Genomic DNA, 17,914 nt, shown 5'->3' with positions numbered 1-17,914 from the left:
TGCTCCCAGGGCCAGCTCTCCGTGTGCCGATCTGCACACCGTGCAGGGCCTGAGCAGCCACGAGCTGCTCCCATGGCCAGCTCTCTGTGTGCCGATCTGCACAACGACTGCCCAGCCGCTTGCTAGGTTCACAGGCTCAAGCTGCCTTGAGCGGCTCCCTAGGGCCTGATCCTCGTACACCAATTTGTGCACCGCTGAAGCTCAAGCAGGGTCCCAAGGACGGCTGTCTCTGGAGCTCCTATCCCTATCCCTATCCCTATCCCTATCCCTATCCCTATCCCTATACCCATCCCTCTCATCCCTCTCATCTCCCCAGCCTGCTGAGCATGCTCCCCTTTTATACTCTTCAGAGGCTCCACCCCCAAAGTTCTCCGCACCTGGTTGGTGCAGTTCTGATTCAGGTCCAACTGCTCCTTGCCCCCTCCCTTCGGAAAAGGGCAGGGCATTGCTTCCCTTGCGCTGCCTCCAGATTGGTGGGCAGGCTCCACCAATCAAACAGCAGACCCTCGATCCTGGGACTCAACCCAAGCTCCGAAAAGGTAAGCCTGCTAGACTCTTGTTATCCGTTGTTTTCCAGTGGCAACTAAAGGGCCAAGGGATTTTCTTCATGCTTTCACTTGAAGCAGTTCTATTAGCTTCTTTCCTTCCTAGCATTATATTTTCCTATGAGATCTTCACCTCTCTCCCCCTTACTTTTATATTGGTATGACAGTAGTGCCTAATGGTCCTAGCTAAGATCAGGGCCCTGTTGTGCCTGGTGCTTTGCAGACATGGAGTCCCCCGTCTCACAGTCAAGGCAGATCAGGAGTGTCAAACCTTTGGCCCATGGTCTGGATTCAGCCCATGGAGCTGTTTTACCTAGCCTGTGGGGGGCCCACAGGGGCTGGGAATTTGGGGGCTGGGTGAGTAGGGACAGGGCCTGGCCACTAAGTCCCCAACTAGAGTCTGACTGGGCATGCCCATTGGTGGGGGGAGAGGAGAGGAAAGGTGAGTGATAGTTGTGTTCATCCCTATGCCATCATTGCTTGCCCTACCACTACTGCTTCGTCCAGATCCAGACTGCAAGGAGCCCTGTGGGCTGACTCTGCTTCACAGGGAGCCCTGTATCCGGATCCAGCCCAGGAGTGCAGACAAGTTGGGCACCCATGAGGCAGATGATCAGAAATGGAGAAAAGAAACATTGCAAAGAGACTTGCCCAGGGCAACAGAGTTGGTAGGTGGCAGCTCTGGCACTAGCACCCGCAGGAGGACCCCTCCTAAATGATGTCAAATTCCTCCTAAGCCTGGAGCACCCACACCGAATATGGCACATCTGGTCTTTGGCCCCTGGAGGGAGCGCCCAGCTCCCCACGATCCCTGCCTTGGCGTTCCAGGCAAGACCTTTGCTTCCCACATCCACTGGGGCCCCTTTACAGGTAAGGTTGCTATTAAAAGCCACTTGTCTCAAGCAAATGCCTCCAGGATTTGCACTTGTGTCTTCAGACTTTTCCTGAGAAATGTAAACAAGTGGTGACTTTATCAGCCGCTTAGGAAATATCAGGGCTGGTATCAGCAGACAAGCATCAGCTTGAACCCTTCTGTAATAATCTCCCTCCAGGGTGGGTGGGAGAAGTGGGAGCTGGGAACAGAGATGTTGATCTTTCTCCTTCCCTCCTCCCCTCAGAGCAGGGGAGGAGGAACATGTCCTGTGTGAGGAGGGGGGGTGATGGTGGGAACCCTGCTCCTAGTAAGGGTGAGAGAGCTGAAAGCATAGACTAAGCCCAGCCCCCCCACCCCCGGAGGGAAGGAGGGAGGGTGGGGAAGCTGGCATGCAGGGGAGTGGGACTGGAACGCACTCATCCCTAGCACTGGGCAAGAGAGCTGTGGGGGAAGCTGGGAAGAAGTCAAACCAAGGCACTTCAGAGCCCCAAGCTGAGTCACCGGAGTGTATAAAGCAAGCACAAGGCAATCAGAGCAGGCAGACAGGAGACACGGCGTCAGCACTCCAGGACAGGTAGGTGCAAGCGGGTGTCATGCAGGGGTGAGTGGCTGGGACTGGCCCTGGCACCAGCACTATACCTAGACTCCTGGCAGCTCCAGGCAAACTTTTAGTATTGGGCCCCCTTCGCCAGCTATAGTAATAATAATAATTATTATAATTTTCACCATTTTGGGGCCCCCTTTCTGTCCAGGCCCTGGGTGGCTGCCCTGTTTGCCCATGCCTGTATCCAGCCCTGCCTGGCACTGACATGTCTGTCTATAGCCATCTCCCTGTCTTGCAGGGTCCCTGCTCCCTGGGGACCAGTGCAATGGCAAAGGGCCCCAGGGCTGCTCTCGCGTGTTGAGGGGTAGGCTTTGCCCCCGGTGGGGGGAGCACAAGGGTTGTTGAAGACAACTTCACTCCCCACTCCCCTGTCTCATCCCCTGGGAGAGAGAGAGCAGTTAAGAGTCAAGGCCCCTGATCTCTTTGTTGTTCAGGAAAATGCTGGGCATGATTAAGGCAATGGAAATAATCACCAGAGCAGCACTGGGGGAGCACACTGAACCCAAACCATGCACAGAATTACCTCATTGCTGAGGCGTTTGGGGTTGGGGCTCAGCATTGTGCTGCCTCACAAAGGACCATGACTAAGTCACCAGCCAGGGGCTTGGGAGACCCAGTTCAGTTCTTTGTCCTGACACAGACTTCCTGTGTGACCTGGGACAAGCCACTTTGGGCCAGAATTTAAGAAGTGCCTGATGGGATTTTCCAAAACACCCACCTGGGATCCATGGGCTTGGGTGCTTAGATGCCCTAACATGGAGGCAGGAACATTGCCCTCCCTCCCAGCAGTGTTGAATACCTTCACAGGTATAAGGAATCAAAACTTGTGGCAAAGGTGACATCTTGTATTAGACCAGCTAGATATTTGCAAAAAAATAAATCTTTATTTGCATGCTTTTAGGCACAAGCATGCTTCATCAGGCAGAGGAGATTGCAAGGATTATAAAAGTTCTCCTAGGTAGAAATTAAAATTCATATTTCATATGAATTTAGACCAAGATGGCTACAACCTGAGTACCCTTCACAGCTATGAGGCAGGCAGACGCTATGGTGGGGTGGGCAAAGTAAATGGCTATCTCCACACACAGGTGCAGCTAGTGGTTTGTGCCTCTCTTCCAGGGAAGGGTGCCTGCCTGCCTGAATGGGCTAGGTAGTGGTATTATGCACAATCCAGTAATGCTTACTCTGGAGGCCACACTGGTTGAATGGACACCTGCACTGCATTAAACAGTCTGACAGCCACAGCAAGGGAAAAGCGGGTGCGTTACATTTAGAAGTCACTGTTGGGAGAAAGAAGAGAGTTACATGCATCCAGGTCTGTCCTGGACAGTCACTGTAGAGTGAGACAGGGAAAGCGAATGGTTTCATTTAACTGGAGAGGCTAGTCCGGAGCCAGCTCCCACAGGGAGTTGATCATCTCCTCGGAGGTGCAGAGTGACCCACTGACATTTGTGTGCACTGAGAGCACTCCCGGATGAGGCCCTGCCAGGAAAAACCCCGAGGAGAAGTGCCAAGACCAGAATGTGCGAGAGGAAGGCTGGAGGGAAGCTGTCTATCGCTCTGAAAGCACTCCAGGAGGACAGTGCTCGGAGGAGGGAGGAGCGGTGCCCAAGGGTCAGTTGTGATGTCAGCTCAGTAAGTCATCCTTCTCTCCCACACAAGGGCTCAGCACAAAATTCCCTATTATTTTGGCCTGGCCTGAAGGAGCCCCCACCAGGCTGTAGTTTTGTCTGGAGTAAGCACTATGTGTCTCACAGGAGACTAGTGAGGAGCTAAACCATAGGGACCCTAAGAAAACATTTTTGAGCTGGGAATTTTTAAGGAAAACATCTCAAATAGAGAAAAGAGGCAGCTAAAGTGAAAGCAATGAATGACTCTAATGCATAGTTTCTAGGGAACAGGTGCTGGGGACTGTGTGCTGAGGTTTCTGTAGGAAGAAAGGGTCTCTCCTGAGTTTTGGCTGTTCTGATTCAGAGCCATGTGGGCTCGTAGATGCTCTGTAATAGTTTTGTATCAGCAGGACCCTTGCCTGCTGAAGGGCTCCAAACCTGGCACTGCTGGGCAAAAGGACATCAGTATAAAAGCCAAAGGGGTAGAAGCGGTGACGGGAGTGATCCAGAAACACCTAAGCAATGTAGGCCATATCTATGCTCCAAACTTTTGCTGGTATAGCTCTGAGTGCAGTTCTGTCCCTTCCCTGCTAGAATTCCTGAAAATCCATGGATGCATCTACTTCGGGAACCCCGCATCGTCTCCCCTGTAAGACTGAGTCACAAAAAAGCCACAAGGAGGAGGAGGACCCACCCACCTTTTGCATTCACTGTTTTTCAATTAAGTCTGGACTGGGCTTTAGGAGCCTGACTTTCAATGGGACTTGTTCTGATTCACACTTAAAAGTTGTGCCAGCAAAGCTGTGCTGGTGTGAAAAAACACACAGCCCTCATCTATATAACTGCACTGGCAAGAGTCCTAGTGCAGTGTAGTTATACAAAAGGGTCCTTTTGCCAGGGTAGCTCAGTCTGTTCCAAATGCTTCTGCTGATATAAGCTGTCTCTCTACTTCAGGCCTTACCAGCAAGGTCTTTCTAGGGCAGACAAGGTAGCAGGTACTTTTACCCACAAGCCACATTGAACATTGCTGGAATCGGTGCTCTTAAATCACTTTAGCGTTGCTGAAAAAGCCCCATTAAGAGCTTTCTTTTTTAACCCAATGAGGAGCCAGTGGCCTTCCAAGCCCTAGCTCCCCACAGCCTGGCCACCGCTTCTTACAGAGCAAGCCTCAGTGAAGCAAACATATTTGTTACCTTGCACTGGGGTCACCTAGAGATGAGTCCCTGTTTGCTCTGTGTCGAGATTAAAGCTGTAACTGAATGTTACATGAGACCAGTGATGTGACCTTGCTTTGAGCAAAATTATTAGGATAGCTTACTGCAGACCTGTCCTTGTGACTAGTATTAATTGCATTATGGTTGTGCTGAGGAGTCTTCCTCCCAGGCAAGGACTCCACGATGCTAGGCGTGCTATAAACATGGAACAAATCATGGTCCCTGCTCCAAAGAGCTGGCCATCAAAATTGGCTGCTGCTTTCCCCTCACAGATTCAGCTCTGGGCATACACTAGGTCAGTGCCATGGCAAGGAAGTTTGATGCCCAGGAGAAAACCTGCAGCAGCAGCCCACTCTTGCCCCATGCACAGATCCAGGGGGCACACCCCTCCCCCAGCAATGCTTTTCCTAGAGTGCATGCAGCCATGGGAGCCACCCTCCCCTCGTCCCCCCAAACAAACTGCTTGTGGCTACATCCTGTGCCCTGCCCTGTCTGGGCAGCACCTGTTGGCGCCCCTTTGCTTTCGTGCCTGGAGCAGTCACCCCACCCACCCCTCCTTGCTACTGCACTGCACTAGGTAAAGAAGATAGTGCTGTACCTGTAAAACTTGTGATACTTTTTTGCCTTTAGGACAAAAGGTTTTTATGCACTGTTAAAAAAAGGATCACATGAGAATTCCACCCCCCAGGACTCGTCTTTGCTTAGCTTTAATTACAACAGAGGTGCTAATTATCACTTCCCCCAGCTTGATGCAAGAGGCAAATGCTTATCAGTTTAAAATAGCTTGCGACAGCCTGGAGGGATTTTAATTTATTTCTCAACATTGCTGTTTTTCTTTCCCTTCCCTGGAAAAACAGATTTTGTGATTTAATTGAGCCACATTGAAGCAGAAGGATGTTTTCTCTCCTGCTCACCCTCTCTCTGCTGGTATTGAAGGTGGCATCCGGCCCCACAAAAAGAGCAGCATCTCTGACACTGGGAGATTTTATGAATGTTTTCCTACTGGCCGAGGAAAGCTCATGGAAGAACGTAAATCTTAGTAGCATGTCCTGCGAGGATATGAGGAACAACACATGGACCATCTTGCATCTGACCAACCACAGCTTGAGCTCCTTTCCTGCCTGCTTGCCTGAGGTGGTGGAGACCCTAGACCTCAGCACCAACGTCCTGAGCATGCTGAATGGCACAGAGATAGTGAACTTGCCAAATCTGCGTATCCTCTCTCTGAGGCAGAACAACATTGAAGAAGTCATATGGGGAAGTGAAGCCCTCAGCAGTCTCCGATTCCTGGACCTAAGTTTGAATAAGTTGTCATCTGTGCCTTCATGCCAGGGCTCCTATCTGCCAAACCTAAAGTGGCTATCACTGGCTGGAAACCCCATCACTCAAATCCAGCCACTGGCTTTCTCCTGTTACCCACAACTCCAGTTCCTGAACTTGTCTGCCACTCTGCTAGGGCAAGACACTGGTGGAGGGATTAGAGAGTCCGCCTTTGCCATGAGGATGCTACCAGGGGACACCAGCAGAAGGTCAGACAATACCATCCATGTGCTTGATCTGAGTGGGACCTCTCTGGAAAAATGTAAGTCTTAAATATTTGCGGTAAACATGGGGCCTGGTCAAGCTTGGCCTTGTTTTAGATGGTGGACAGCTTGGTTGATGCCAGGAGTAGAACTGGCAATTTCCAGAAGCAAAGGCAGGAGCTGCTGCTGCTGGCTAGTTGGAGCTGCTGGGGCATGTCTCCACTCCTGATCAGGCCTGGGAGGGACCTCACATGCTCCCCAGTTGTTATAAATTCCCTAGTATAGACAACCTTTCAGAAGGCTCAAAGTTTTCCCCTTCAGAGGGGAATCTAGAGGAATAGCTGAAGTGCAAACCTAGCAACTGAATGTGGCCACAAGAGAATTTCACATCCCTCCTCATAACCTCTCTCCCCATCCCCATGGACATGGGTGGATCTAGGATTCTGAAAAGGGGGGTGCAGATGGTGTGGTGCATCATCCCATATAACACAACACATTTTCTCCAAGTGAAAAGAAACTAGAAGTTTACTAATATGCTAGGGGTTTAGGGCTATATTATTCAGTTTAAAGTTGAGACACAAACACATATAACTTCATTAGAATGAGTTAAGAACAATCTGCAGGGCTGTGACATAGGAGCTCAATTACCAGGAGCAGGTACAGACAGCAGAACTGCAGAGCAAAGGCTAGCTGGATTGGTGGGACATCAAGGCCATTAAAAAGGAGAGGGTTGTTAACACCTGTAGACTGAAGAGTTTAGAAAGGATCAGGTAGATGAGAATGAGCCATGAAGTCAAGGGACTCCTCAGCACTGTCTGACTAGAAATGCTGCTGCCACTGCCAGGCAGTTGGTTTTAAATTTTGGGTGGAGCAGGAATCAAAAGGGGTGCAAGTACACCAGCGCACCCCCTTGGATCTGTCCCAGCCTGTGGGCAATAGTGTTATCCTCTCCTATCAGCCAGCTCTCAGCCTTGGATTTATCTTTGATTCTTCTCTTCCCAGCCAGACTCTGTGAAAGCCAGCCTCTGGTTTTTCAGTCATATTTCTGGAATTAGCCTTTCCTTCCACAATTCCTACAGCCCAAGGCCTCACAGTGTTAGGCACTGTGTATCTACATGGGGAGAGACAGCCCCTGCTCCAAAGATGTTACAGTCTAGAGAGACAAGGTAGAACAAAGGGAAGACTTCACCCCATTTTATAAATGGGGAACTGAGGCATGCAGAGATTAAATGACCTTGCCTGAATCCCAGTCTGCTCCCTGAACTGCAGGGCTGTCCCTCTTCTCTAGGACAATCTTTCCTCTTTCTCTCCTGGACTCTTATCATATTTAATGAAATAAAATGGGTATAATAATTCATCACTCAGTGCTTTGTGAACCATTTGTTAAGGACTCTGACAAAGGAGCTGCAGAAGATCAAGGAAGTATTACAAAGATTTGCAGTGCTGTAAATCTACAATCATACCCAGCAGTTCCTTACTTGAGAGTCCAGCCACATTCCTAATAAATATGTCCAGCTCTCCATGCAGTGAGAGTGCATGTTCTCCTTGACTACTTGGGAAATAACCCTCAGGAATATTTGTTTGTCAGTGAAACTCCACCCAGTGCCCACTACTTCTTGACAAGTCAGAAATCCAGGACCATCCTCCATTCACATACTAGTTAAAAATCTCTTTGCTTCAGTACAACAGGAATGGACCCAAGACCTGCCCAACCTTAGCTCCCTCCATCTTACCAGGATGGCCCGGTTGAGAAGCCTTGATACAGATCTCTTCAAGTCTATGCCAAGGCTGAGAGAATTGAACTGCCAGGACTCCCACATGCTGAGTTCAGTGAGGACAAAGATATTTGAAGATGCTCCACACCTGAGGTTCCTCATATTCCAAAAGTATGTTTCTTTTTCTCTTTGCTCGCATGTATGTAATTATTCCTGCTTGCTGAGAGTGTTGTAGCCCTGAATGTAGGACCCCTTCCAGCCTGTTATTGCACACACAGAAGGGATTTCCCACCCTTTTCAGAGCCATTTCAAGCTCTGAAGCATGGGGCAAATTCAGCTGATGCAGCTGAACTAGGATTTCCCATTCTGGGGGGTAGAGACTTTGTCCTTAAAGGCACCAGAAAGATGACTGATCTCCCCAGTGTGGGGAGAGTTCTTTGCTAAGGGAGAGTGGTACAGTATCTATTTATGGACTGCAGCTTTTGGTATGATATGGGGCCTGCTGGGGAAGTGCAGCTGGATTGCACTGCACTTCCAAGACTCTTGGCTGTCAGACAACTGCCTAGGAGCCATATTCAGCTGCTCCAGATTAGAGCAGCTATAAGGCTGCTATAAAACTGGCCCTAGGATCAAGGAGACAACTAGCTTCTTTGCTACACCCATTGGATAGTGGGAGAAGCAGAGAACCTTCTATGAGCCAAAAACTGTATCATGGTACAGTGATGCCCTAAGTTTAGTTTAGGAGCATGCTGCAATCATTGGCATGCATAAATGTATTGTGATTCCTGTACAGCTTCTGTCTCTGAGTGGATCCACACATTAGAAAAGCTTATTTCGCTGAATCCTGGATTAACTTCAGCAGAGACGCTGAACTATAAACAAGAGGAGAATCTGGTTAAGCATTAATGACCTGCCTCTTAATCACTCCCATCTTGAAAAACACCTGACCTCTCACACATCCTCCCCTTGGATTTTTTAGCCTCTTACGCCAGGTTTTAATGCTTTCATTAGCCATTCGGACGCTGCTCGACTGGAGGTTTATGGGGCCAAATTTTGTGCTACTACATACAACTCCCCTGACTTCAGTTTCAAGGGTTGTGTCAGTAATGTTCCTGGGGGACAACACTAAGACATGCTTAAAACAGGAGCTTGAAATATCTGCATACAAAATCCACTGACTGCAAGAGAGGCTTAAAAATCAATGGGTTGCTACAAGAAAGGGGATGTTCTTCTTGTGCCATCTACTTTCTGAGACTTTTTATGGTTCATATTGGGTAGTTATTCTACGCTCTTCTATTCAACTGTAAAGGCTAGAAACTGTTACCTTAATGGGAGCTAAGATTCTGATATCATCACTTGACTCTGGGATCTGGGAATTTAAGAAAAAACTATTGAGAGAGACAAAACCATGAGAATTAGCAACACTGTGGCTTGTCCAGGTCACACAGCAGGTCAGTAGCAGAATCACCATGGAGAATGGGGAGGCTTCCTGGTGCCCAGTCCTGCATCCACCCTCTAATGTACTAAACCAGCTGTCAGTAAAGTTTTCTAGCGGTGTGCTGAAATGACCCAACTCAGGTCCAAGGAGAGCCAGACCTAGGACCTGGCTGCTGTCACTGCTCCTCCCCACTGCTCCTTCTCCCTGGTGCCCAGTTGTCCTATGGGCAAAGCCCCCACCAGCTCCACAAGCCAAGTCCAATGGTCCCACAGGCCGGACCTGGCCTGTTGACCATAGGTTGCCAACCCTTGCACTAGACCACACTAATTTAAATAACTCATTGCCAGTGTCCCTAGTGGCCCCAATGTTATAGCAGAACCTGGTACTAACTTCTGAAGTACAACTACTTCACTGAAGTAGCAGCAGGGCCTTAGGGATGTGCCTTCTATGCATGGTGGAAGGTTATATATATGGCAGTGAGGCTGAGAGATACAGAGATTTGGGGATAATAGAGTTCCTTGTTCAATGTTAGATTAAAGGAATTTTTTTATTCTTTGCCAGAAGCGAGCCACACTGAAAATACATTTTGCTCCACTTACCCAACTGGTTACACAGCAATTAATAATTACTGGAGACAAAGCTATAAGCCTGAAGGCAATTTGCCAAAATAGAGACTACATTGCAAAGAAAGCAGTCAGCGCTGATTAATAAAAGGATTGGGGGATATTGAGGAAAATCATCTAAGATATCAGCACAGATTATGAGTCTTGCAGAAAAAGCGGGGGGGACCAACCCTGGGCACTGGTTGTATGAAAGAAGGACAGACTACAAGCTGTGAGCACAGGGAAGACCAGGTGCTGCTCTTGGACACACTGCTGCACTTGGGAACAGAACTGACACAGTATCTTACAGAACATGTGCAAACCCCCTGCCTCACAGATCTGATGCTCTACCTGAGAAGGAAAGGGCAGTAGACATATCAGGCCCATAAAGATGTGGTGGTATCGGCCACAGTGTCAACCCCAAGCTTTCAAAAATCATGAATTGTGCTTAAAAATGGAACTGACTTGGAAATCATGAGATTTAAAAAATGCACTGTAGGTGCTTTTTCTTTGCTTCGGGCTTCTGAACATTTAGGATGGACTTGAATTGCATTTTCAAGCATTTCTTGAAAACCTTTCTGAAAATCTCACCTGTTCTTGTAAATTAAACTGAGATTCTCCTATAATCATAGGCAAATCTGAGATGTTGAACAGGGGGATGCAGATGGTGAGCTGCATCATCATATGTAACACAATACACATTTTTCTCCAGATAAAAAGAAACTAGAAGCTTGCTAATATGCTAGGGCCCTAGGGCTATATTATTCCAGTTAAGATTGAAACAAAAACAAACATAACTTTCTTGGAAAGTGCATTACCTTGCTATATCATACGTTACATATTTAAAAAAACCCATAACAAATTAGGCAAAAAATAATCAAAAGATGTCATTTCTTTAGTCCTGTGGTCATTAGAATTAAAACCCTGTTTTGTTCAGATTCATAAAACAATATCTAGCCTTCTTGAGCATGTTGACTGAAAATTATTTCCACACCTGAGATGATGTTTTCACACCTGAGTAAATGTTTTTAGCTAGGGAAAAACAGTCTTCAGGGCTGTGAAACAGGAGCTACATTATCAGGAGGAGCCAGAGGACAGCAGAATGGAAGAACATCAAGACCATTAGAAAAGGAGGGAGAGATGTTAAGACCTGTGATAGATTATAATGAGCCATGAAGACAAGTCACTCTCTCACTGCTGCCTGAAAGGAAATGCCACTTCCACTGCCGGGCAGTTGGTTTCAAACTTTGGATAGAGCAGGAGTAAAGGAGAGAGTGAGACTGCACCACTGCACCCCGCTGGATGCGCCTGTACCTATAATCACCTGACTTTGGATGCTGGGCCTTTGGGAAGGATACCAAGTATCATGAGAATTGCCAACACTGCATTTGTGAGAATACCAATGAGAGAAAGGATACAAGAAATGCAAAAATTACACTGCAATTTCAAACACAAGGAGATGAAAGGATTGGGCGACTACATCATGAACAGGGGTGGAAGAAGCTGTGGAAGCAGACATGAATCCAAGTGTTAGAAGAATAAAACACAGTTTAATTAGGGTTGCCAACTCTGACTGAAGCAATTCCAGATTTTTTTCCCCCCCAACATGATGTACTGTCCTTAATTGTACTGTTCAACCCGTTCACAATATCAGTCTCCTGTATTGCTTTCAATAGTCACCGGGAGATCGATGCCGATTCTAGTAGTCTCCCAGTCAATCCGGGAGGGTTGGCAACCCTAAATTGAATGGAGCAGACCTCTCAAGAGTGGAGGCCTTTTCCTTTCCAGCTGCAATCCCAAATGCATTCTTGTTATGAATAACTTCATGCTGCTGCAGGGAGTGAATCATAGCTGGGATAAATAGCATCAGGCTGATATCGAGGTACAAGCCTGGGTTTCATCAGAGCAGGGGGAGGGGATTAGTAATCTGCTAGTGCAATGGGTTGATAGAAGATTACTAGCCCCTCAGGGAACAGGGAAGGCTGCAGGCCCTCTCATGTTACACAGAGTTGTTAACACAGTCCAGCCCTTGGACCCTAGCCAACATGGGTTAATTATGATCTTGTTTCTCAACTCCTAGCTGTAACCTGAGTTCTTTTGATCCCTGGAATACCAGTTCATCAGAGAGCGTTGTCATCAACCTGTCTGGAAATCCTCTACAGTGCAACTGTAAGCTTTCATGGCTGCTCTCTGATCCCGCAAGAATTGTTCTGGAAAGGTAAAGCACCTTATACACCTGCATGCTGTGTGCATTCAAATAGATACAGCCCTGGCCTTTTTATTGAGATTTTTTGCTGCAAACTATTCACAGACAAGATTGCTTTCCTGTCCATATTATCCATATTCCTTGTCTGTACTTACCCTTCTTCAAGAATGCAACAAAATTTGGGCTAATTATATCTGAAAGCAACAATGCCCTATTAACAGAAGCAAAACTGGAAAATGATGTCACCTACAGATTCCACTTTAGGACCTAGATAATTTATTCTCTGCCTCCACACTTAGTCATTTTTTTTTCTGTTAGTGCAAATAAAATATGATCTAGATCAGCAACCTGAAAGGTGCTGTGTCCTGCCAAACAGGAGATCAGCAGTCAAGTCTGCAGCTCCTCAGCCAGCAATGGCTAAGAATACCATGGAACAAATTACACAGCACTCAATGGTGCCCCTCACTGCCATCTTGAATGTGGGATTATTCATTTTAGCTGGGGAGACTGATCCTTTGAAATGCTGTATTTGCAGTGCCACCACATGAGGCGGATAGCCTCCCAGTCATGGGATACTTGCTGCACCTTGCAAAAAAAGGAGGCAGCCAAGTTGACAAGATGAGGGAAATCACCCTGAAAATACAAAAGTATTATCAAGAATTTGCCTGGCTCTGGGCCTAGATTTCATACTTCCCAGGGAGAAAGCAGGGGTCTGAATGATGTTAGCAAAGGGGTGGGCAAAACAATACCCCATAGGCTGGATCTGGCCAGCCAACAGATTTGACTGGTCTGCCCAGCAGCATCAGCTGTGGACCTAGGAAGGGGTTCCACGGTGCTGGGTAGGCAGTGGTGTCAGCTGTGGGAGCTGCTGGCAGGTTCAGGAGCCCTGATTCAGAACATGCTGGCAGTGTCCACAGCTAATGCCACTGCCCTCCCAGCACAGACAGAAGCTCCTGCCCGGAGCCCTGATCCAGAACCTGCTGGCAGCATCAGCTGTGGACACCACCAGTGAGTTCTACATCAGGGCTGCAGAACCCACTGGCTGTGGCCACAGCTGATGCCATCACCTGCCTGCCGCGGTGGAAGTCCACATCTGGATCCACAGCTGAGCATCAAGGCTCCTGGCAAACTACAGTTCTGGCTGGGTTATGGAAGCGGGGAGGGAGGGGGAGAGAGACAGAGAGAGAAGGGAGAGGAGAAGAGAGAGAGAGAAGGATGTGGCCCTTGATGAGTCACCAAAACTTAAGTGGCCCTTCAGCCAAAATAACTGCCCACCTCTGTATTAGCAGCTCATTAATGGGGAAGAGTTAGAGGGGTTGGCAGTGCCTTCCAATAACTATTATGTCTTCTTACTGATTTGTTTCATCTCCTAGGAGAGCAAATACAACTTGCAACACAGCCCCAAGAGACAGAGATACGCCGTCATCATCTCTTTCACTGTTATTGCTCTATGAAGAGTGCCAGTCGAGGAGAAATGACACGCTCCCAGAGTCAGTAACTCCTTTTCACAGAGACAGCCCATCCCACGTCACTATTAATAACCCTACCAGTGCAGCAATGCTGACAGACCCAGCTCTGGTCTTCTTAGACGTGGTGAGTGATGCCATTGTCTCACAAAGCACAGTTAGTGAGACAGGGATGGAGCTAATGAAGGAGAAGCCCACACAGGGTATCCACCCTCTTTACAAGGAGGAAGCATTTTCCAAATCTGTTGACAGTCCTTCTACTGTAACACCGGAAGCTACCTCTTCAGACATCCTGGAGGAGCTTTCTAGTAATTCCTTTATGGAGCACAACACCGTGATTACAACTCAAACAGATCAATCGAAGGAAAATACCACAATCGCCATTAACCTTTTCCACTATGAGGGAAAACTTCATCAATTTACTAATGACCCTTCTACTGATGTGAGCGTTACAGACTCTCCAATGTTGCTCAGCGAACTTTCAAAATACTCCTTAACTCCACAGGACACCATAAACACATCTCCAACAGACCAACTGCAGCAAGGCTCTTTCAAGGCAAAATCTAACCCAGATCCTACACAAACTGGAATACCAATACACTATGTAGAGGACTATGAATATGAAGAAGAGGAGGCCGCAACTCAACCAAGACATGTCCCTTGTGACTACAATCCTTGCAAACACCTGCAGAAACCATGCTCTGAACTTCAAACCTTGTCTCCATGTCTGTGTCCTGGAGTGTCTGGAGAAGACACTGTCCCTGATTCCCCAAGGCTCAGAGAGGTGTCTGAAATTACAGACACCTCAGCCCTGATCCACTGGTGTGCTCCAAATTCAGTCGTGAATAGCTACCAGCTAGTATTCCATGCTGAAGGCAGTGAGGAAGGCCAGACATCCTTCGATGAGATTTACACCACTGCCAGGCAGCACACATTGTATAAGCTGTCACCAGACACCACCTACAAGGTCTGTGTGATTGCTTTGAACAAAGCAGGAGCCAGCCCGAGAGAGAGGGTCTTAAGCAATCCATGCACCCAATTTAAAACAAAACCCAGTTACAAAACCATCCTGGCTGCCTTGTCTGCAACAAGCGGGCTCTTCCTCCTTACCACCATCATACTGTCTGTATGCCTCTGTAAGAAATGCAGAAAGCCACAAGCTGAGCAATATGGCACACACCTCGTCTCCTACAAAAACCCAGCATTTGATTACCCCTTGAAACTGCAAACATACAATTAGCCCCAAGCCCTTTTGTTAACAACTTTTGTAGTAAAATACCTTATAACAGCACATCTCTAATTGGTATCCAATTGCCCCCTGGGGTTTATTTTAATTTTTCTCATAGGGCAGATTTTACCCCTGCTGTAAGGCCACTGGCAGTGGAACCAGACCAGGGATGTTAAGTGGATCTGAATGCTTTAGCTTTGTTATGAGAGGCCCCCACCTAGCCTGTTGTTTCCCAGGTCTCCACTTGTCTTCCATTTCCAAACAGGAGCTGTGTTTTAAGTGGTTTCTTATTTTGTAGTCATGTGTAATTATTCTCCTGGGTCCTGAAAGCCCAGCAGTGATTTTAAAACAAAGTGTATGTGGTGGGGGGGCAGCAATTAGAGTAGCCTAGGAGGTAGATGCACAGTCCTATGGTTCTTTGAAGTGGGTGCTTATTTAACCTAGTCTAAGATGGCATTGAAGTGCCCAGAAAAAAAGCCTTGATAGGAATAATCTCCAGCATCCATAGAATACCTTTCATCTGCAGGTATCAAAGAGACCTTTGACAAAGAGGGAGACAGACTGAAGACTAGGATGGACAATTACAATCATTTTGTCTGACTTCATCACAGAGATGATAACATTTCACTCTCTGGAATCTGTTTCAAGCCTTGTAAATGCCAAAGGGAAACAACATCCAACCTTGTTGCATTCATCCCCAGATTTTTGTGGAGAAAATAAGATACAAAATTACTTGTTCAAGATTTTACCTATACTTGCAGCTGGACACTTAAAGGGAATTCCAAAGCACTTTCTGGTGCTTGCTTGGCTTTTGGGACCAGATTTTGAACAGTTTTAAGCCCTATGCATAGATCTGTACAGCATCCCCAATGGGTCCATGGGAGACCCACATGCTCAAGCTCACCCTACCCCCACTATTTGCATGCCTCAGACCCAGAAATGGGGCAGTGAGGATGCTCTGGATGCACCATGTGTGGCAGCTTTCAAGTACACTGAAGACAGAGGTCTGGGGAGCAGCTGTGGGTAAGGCAGGCTTTTCTTGCTGCATTTCTGGGTTTGGTGCATGTGAGAAACAAGAAGATTTAACAAATACAAATACCTTAGAGTGTAAGCTCCTTGGGGTAGGGGCCTCCTTTGTTTGTTCTGTTTGTACAGGGATTGGTACCCCTGGTCCATGAGTGGGGCTCTTGGCACTACCATACGATGAATAATAATAAAAAGGAAGAAGATTGTACAGTCTTCAAAATAGCAGTGGCACAAGGAAGCAAACTATCATGTGGTTCACAACTGCCCACCAATCGGGTACCGATTAGTGCCTGAAGCCTCAGTTGATCCAAGGATTTAACAGAATAGTCATTTGCTTGGGGTTGATCCAGCCAGTCATTGGGAGGCAGGTGGCTAAATACTAATGCAGTCTACTGGGTATAAGCACTATAATGTTAAGTACTGAGATCCTAGCCACTCCTGATGGAAAGCCAGGCTGGGATTTTCAAAAGCACATAAGGGATTTGGATGTCAGTTCCCTTCATTTTAATAGAAACCAGCATACAGATCCCTGACAGAGTTTGGAAAAATCTCAGCTTTGAAAAGTTCCTAAATCTTTTTCACAAGAGAAGGGATTTATCCTTGTCAAATGTTTGTGTCTCACTACTGTTACTCAAGGTCCCATGTCTCATGCTTCTTCCCAGAGATACTGGATAGATATAATCTGCAGACCTTTGGGATCCTTAAGAATGAAAGGTGCTCTATAAATGTACAGGTATCTATGTTCTGTTAGGCAAACAAGGTTCTTTGGGTGAATCTGATATCTTTTATTAGACCAACTTAAATAGTTGGAAAACAGTACATCCCTGTATGTTCTGTGAGTTATTTTTAATATGGGGGGAGGGGGAATCACATGCCCTGTGTTAATAGAAATAAAATGCAGAGCAATGATGAAATAACCATAGCATGGTTTTTGCTTTAAAGTCAACACACCTATCCAATGACAACATTGAGACAGTCATGTCTGTGACATGGAGTCTGAGGTGCTAAGTGCATCTCTTTTCACGAGTTTTTTTATTTGATACTGCTGGATTTTTGCTCTAAAATCACTACCATCTCCATTCACCCCTTTATTATCCCATTCTCTGCCCCTCCACTCCAGTTGCATTTAACATTTAGTGCCACCTTTTGATAACTACCTATACCTTTGCATGCCTTTCATACCACTCAGTTACTGAAATCAGTTATTTACCCTTAACACTTGCAAATGGAAAAAAAACCCCATAGATATTGTGCCCTTTTGTGCCTCTATCCAATATTGAAAGTAAGCATAAATTAGAAATTTCATTTCATTTTCTCCCCTTAAAAATAATACCTCTTTAAGGCCTAGCTTCCTTGTTTTTGCTGGAAGGCCTTTGGGGGCATCTGGAAAAACTGAGCAGGCAGTATATCAACATGTGCTTGAAAAAGCAACCATTGAATCTTTAAGCCTTAATTTTCCCCCCACTGGAACAGGGATCATGGTTTCACAGGTTTGTACAACATACCAGAATAAAAATCTGACTGGGGTCTTTGATGATAACGAAGAACAACATGAGAGAGAGGATACAGCAGCCAGGAAAGAGAAGTGAACAAGATCAACTATCAGCCATTACCTGAGGCAGGTGATTTGGTTTTAAATGAGATTTGAAGAGGGATTTACAACCACTCATGACTATCTGTAAAATCCCAAACAAGCCAATTTAGGCCTCTATCACGGCAGCCAGAGCTGGGGCTGGGGGGGCAAATATGGCCTGCAGACCACAAATGGCCTTCCAGGCCATTTCATTTATTTACCCTACGATGACAGGCTGAGAGCCCTGGGGCTCTTTAGCCTGAAAAAGCGCAGGCTCAGGGGTGATCTGA

The 17,914-nt window shown here is 47.0% G+C and overlaps 1 protein-coding gene across 2 annotated transcripts; it reads left to right on the top strand.

The window, feature by feature from the left end:
- The first annotated feature begins 537 nt into the window (after positions 1-537).
- Positions 538-17,914, top strand: LRRN4 (leucine rich repeat neuronal 4). 2 transcript variants are annotated; one of them, XM_006015437.2, is made up of 5 exons: positions 538-1,993; positions 5,705-6,429; positions 8,052-8,256; positions 12,206-12,343; positions 13,705-17,914. In XM_006015437.2, exons 2-5 carry the CDS (start codon positions 5,742-5,744, stop codon positions 15,035-15,037), a joined length of 2,364 nt encoding a protein of 787 aa, XP_006015499.1. In that variant the 5' UTR covers positions 538-1,993; positions 5,705-5,741; the 3' UTR covers positions 15,038-17,914. The 2 variants fall into 2 exon arrangements, with proteins under 2 accessions (XP_006015499.1, XP_025057951.1); XM_025202166.1 differs by lacking the exon at positions 538-1,993 and having other exon boundaries at positions 5,623-6,429.

Source organism: Alligator sinensis, unplaced genomic scaffold, assembly GCF_000455745.1.
Source record: "Alligator sinensis unplaced genomic scaffold, ASM45574v1 scaffold140_1, whole genome shotgun sequence".
Classification (NCBI taxonomy): Eukaryota; Metazoa; Chordata; order Crocodylia; family Alligatoridae; genus Alligator; species Alligator sinensis.
This window is presented reverse-complemented; position numbering and strand designations above follow the sequence as displayed.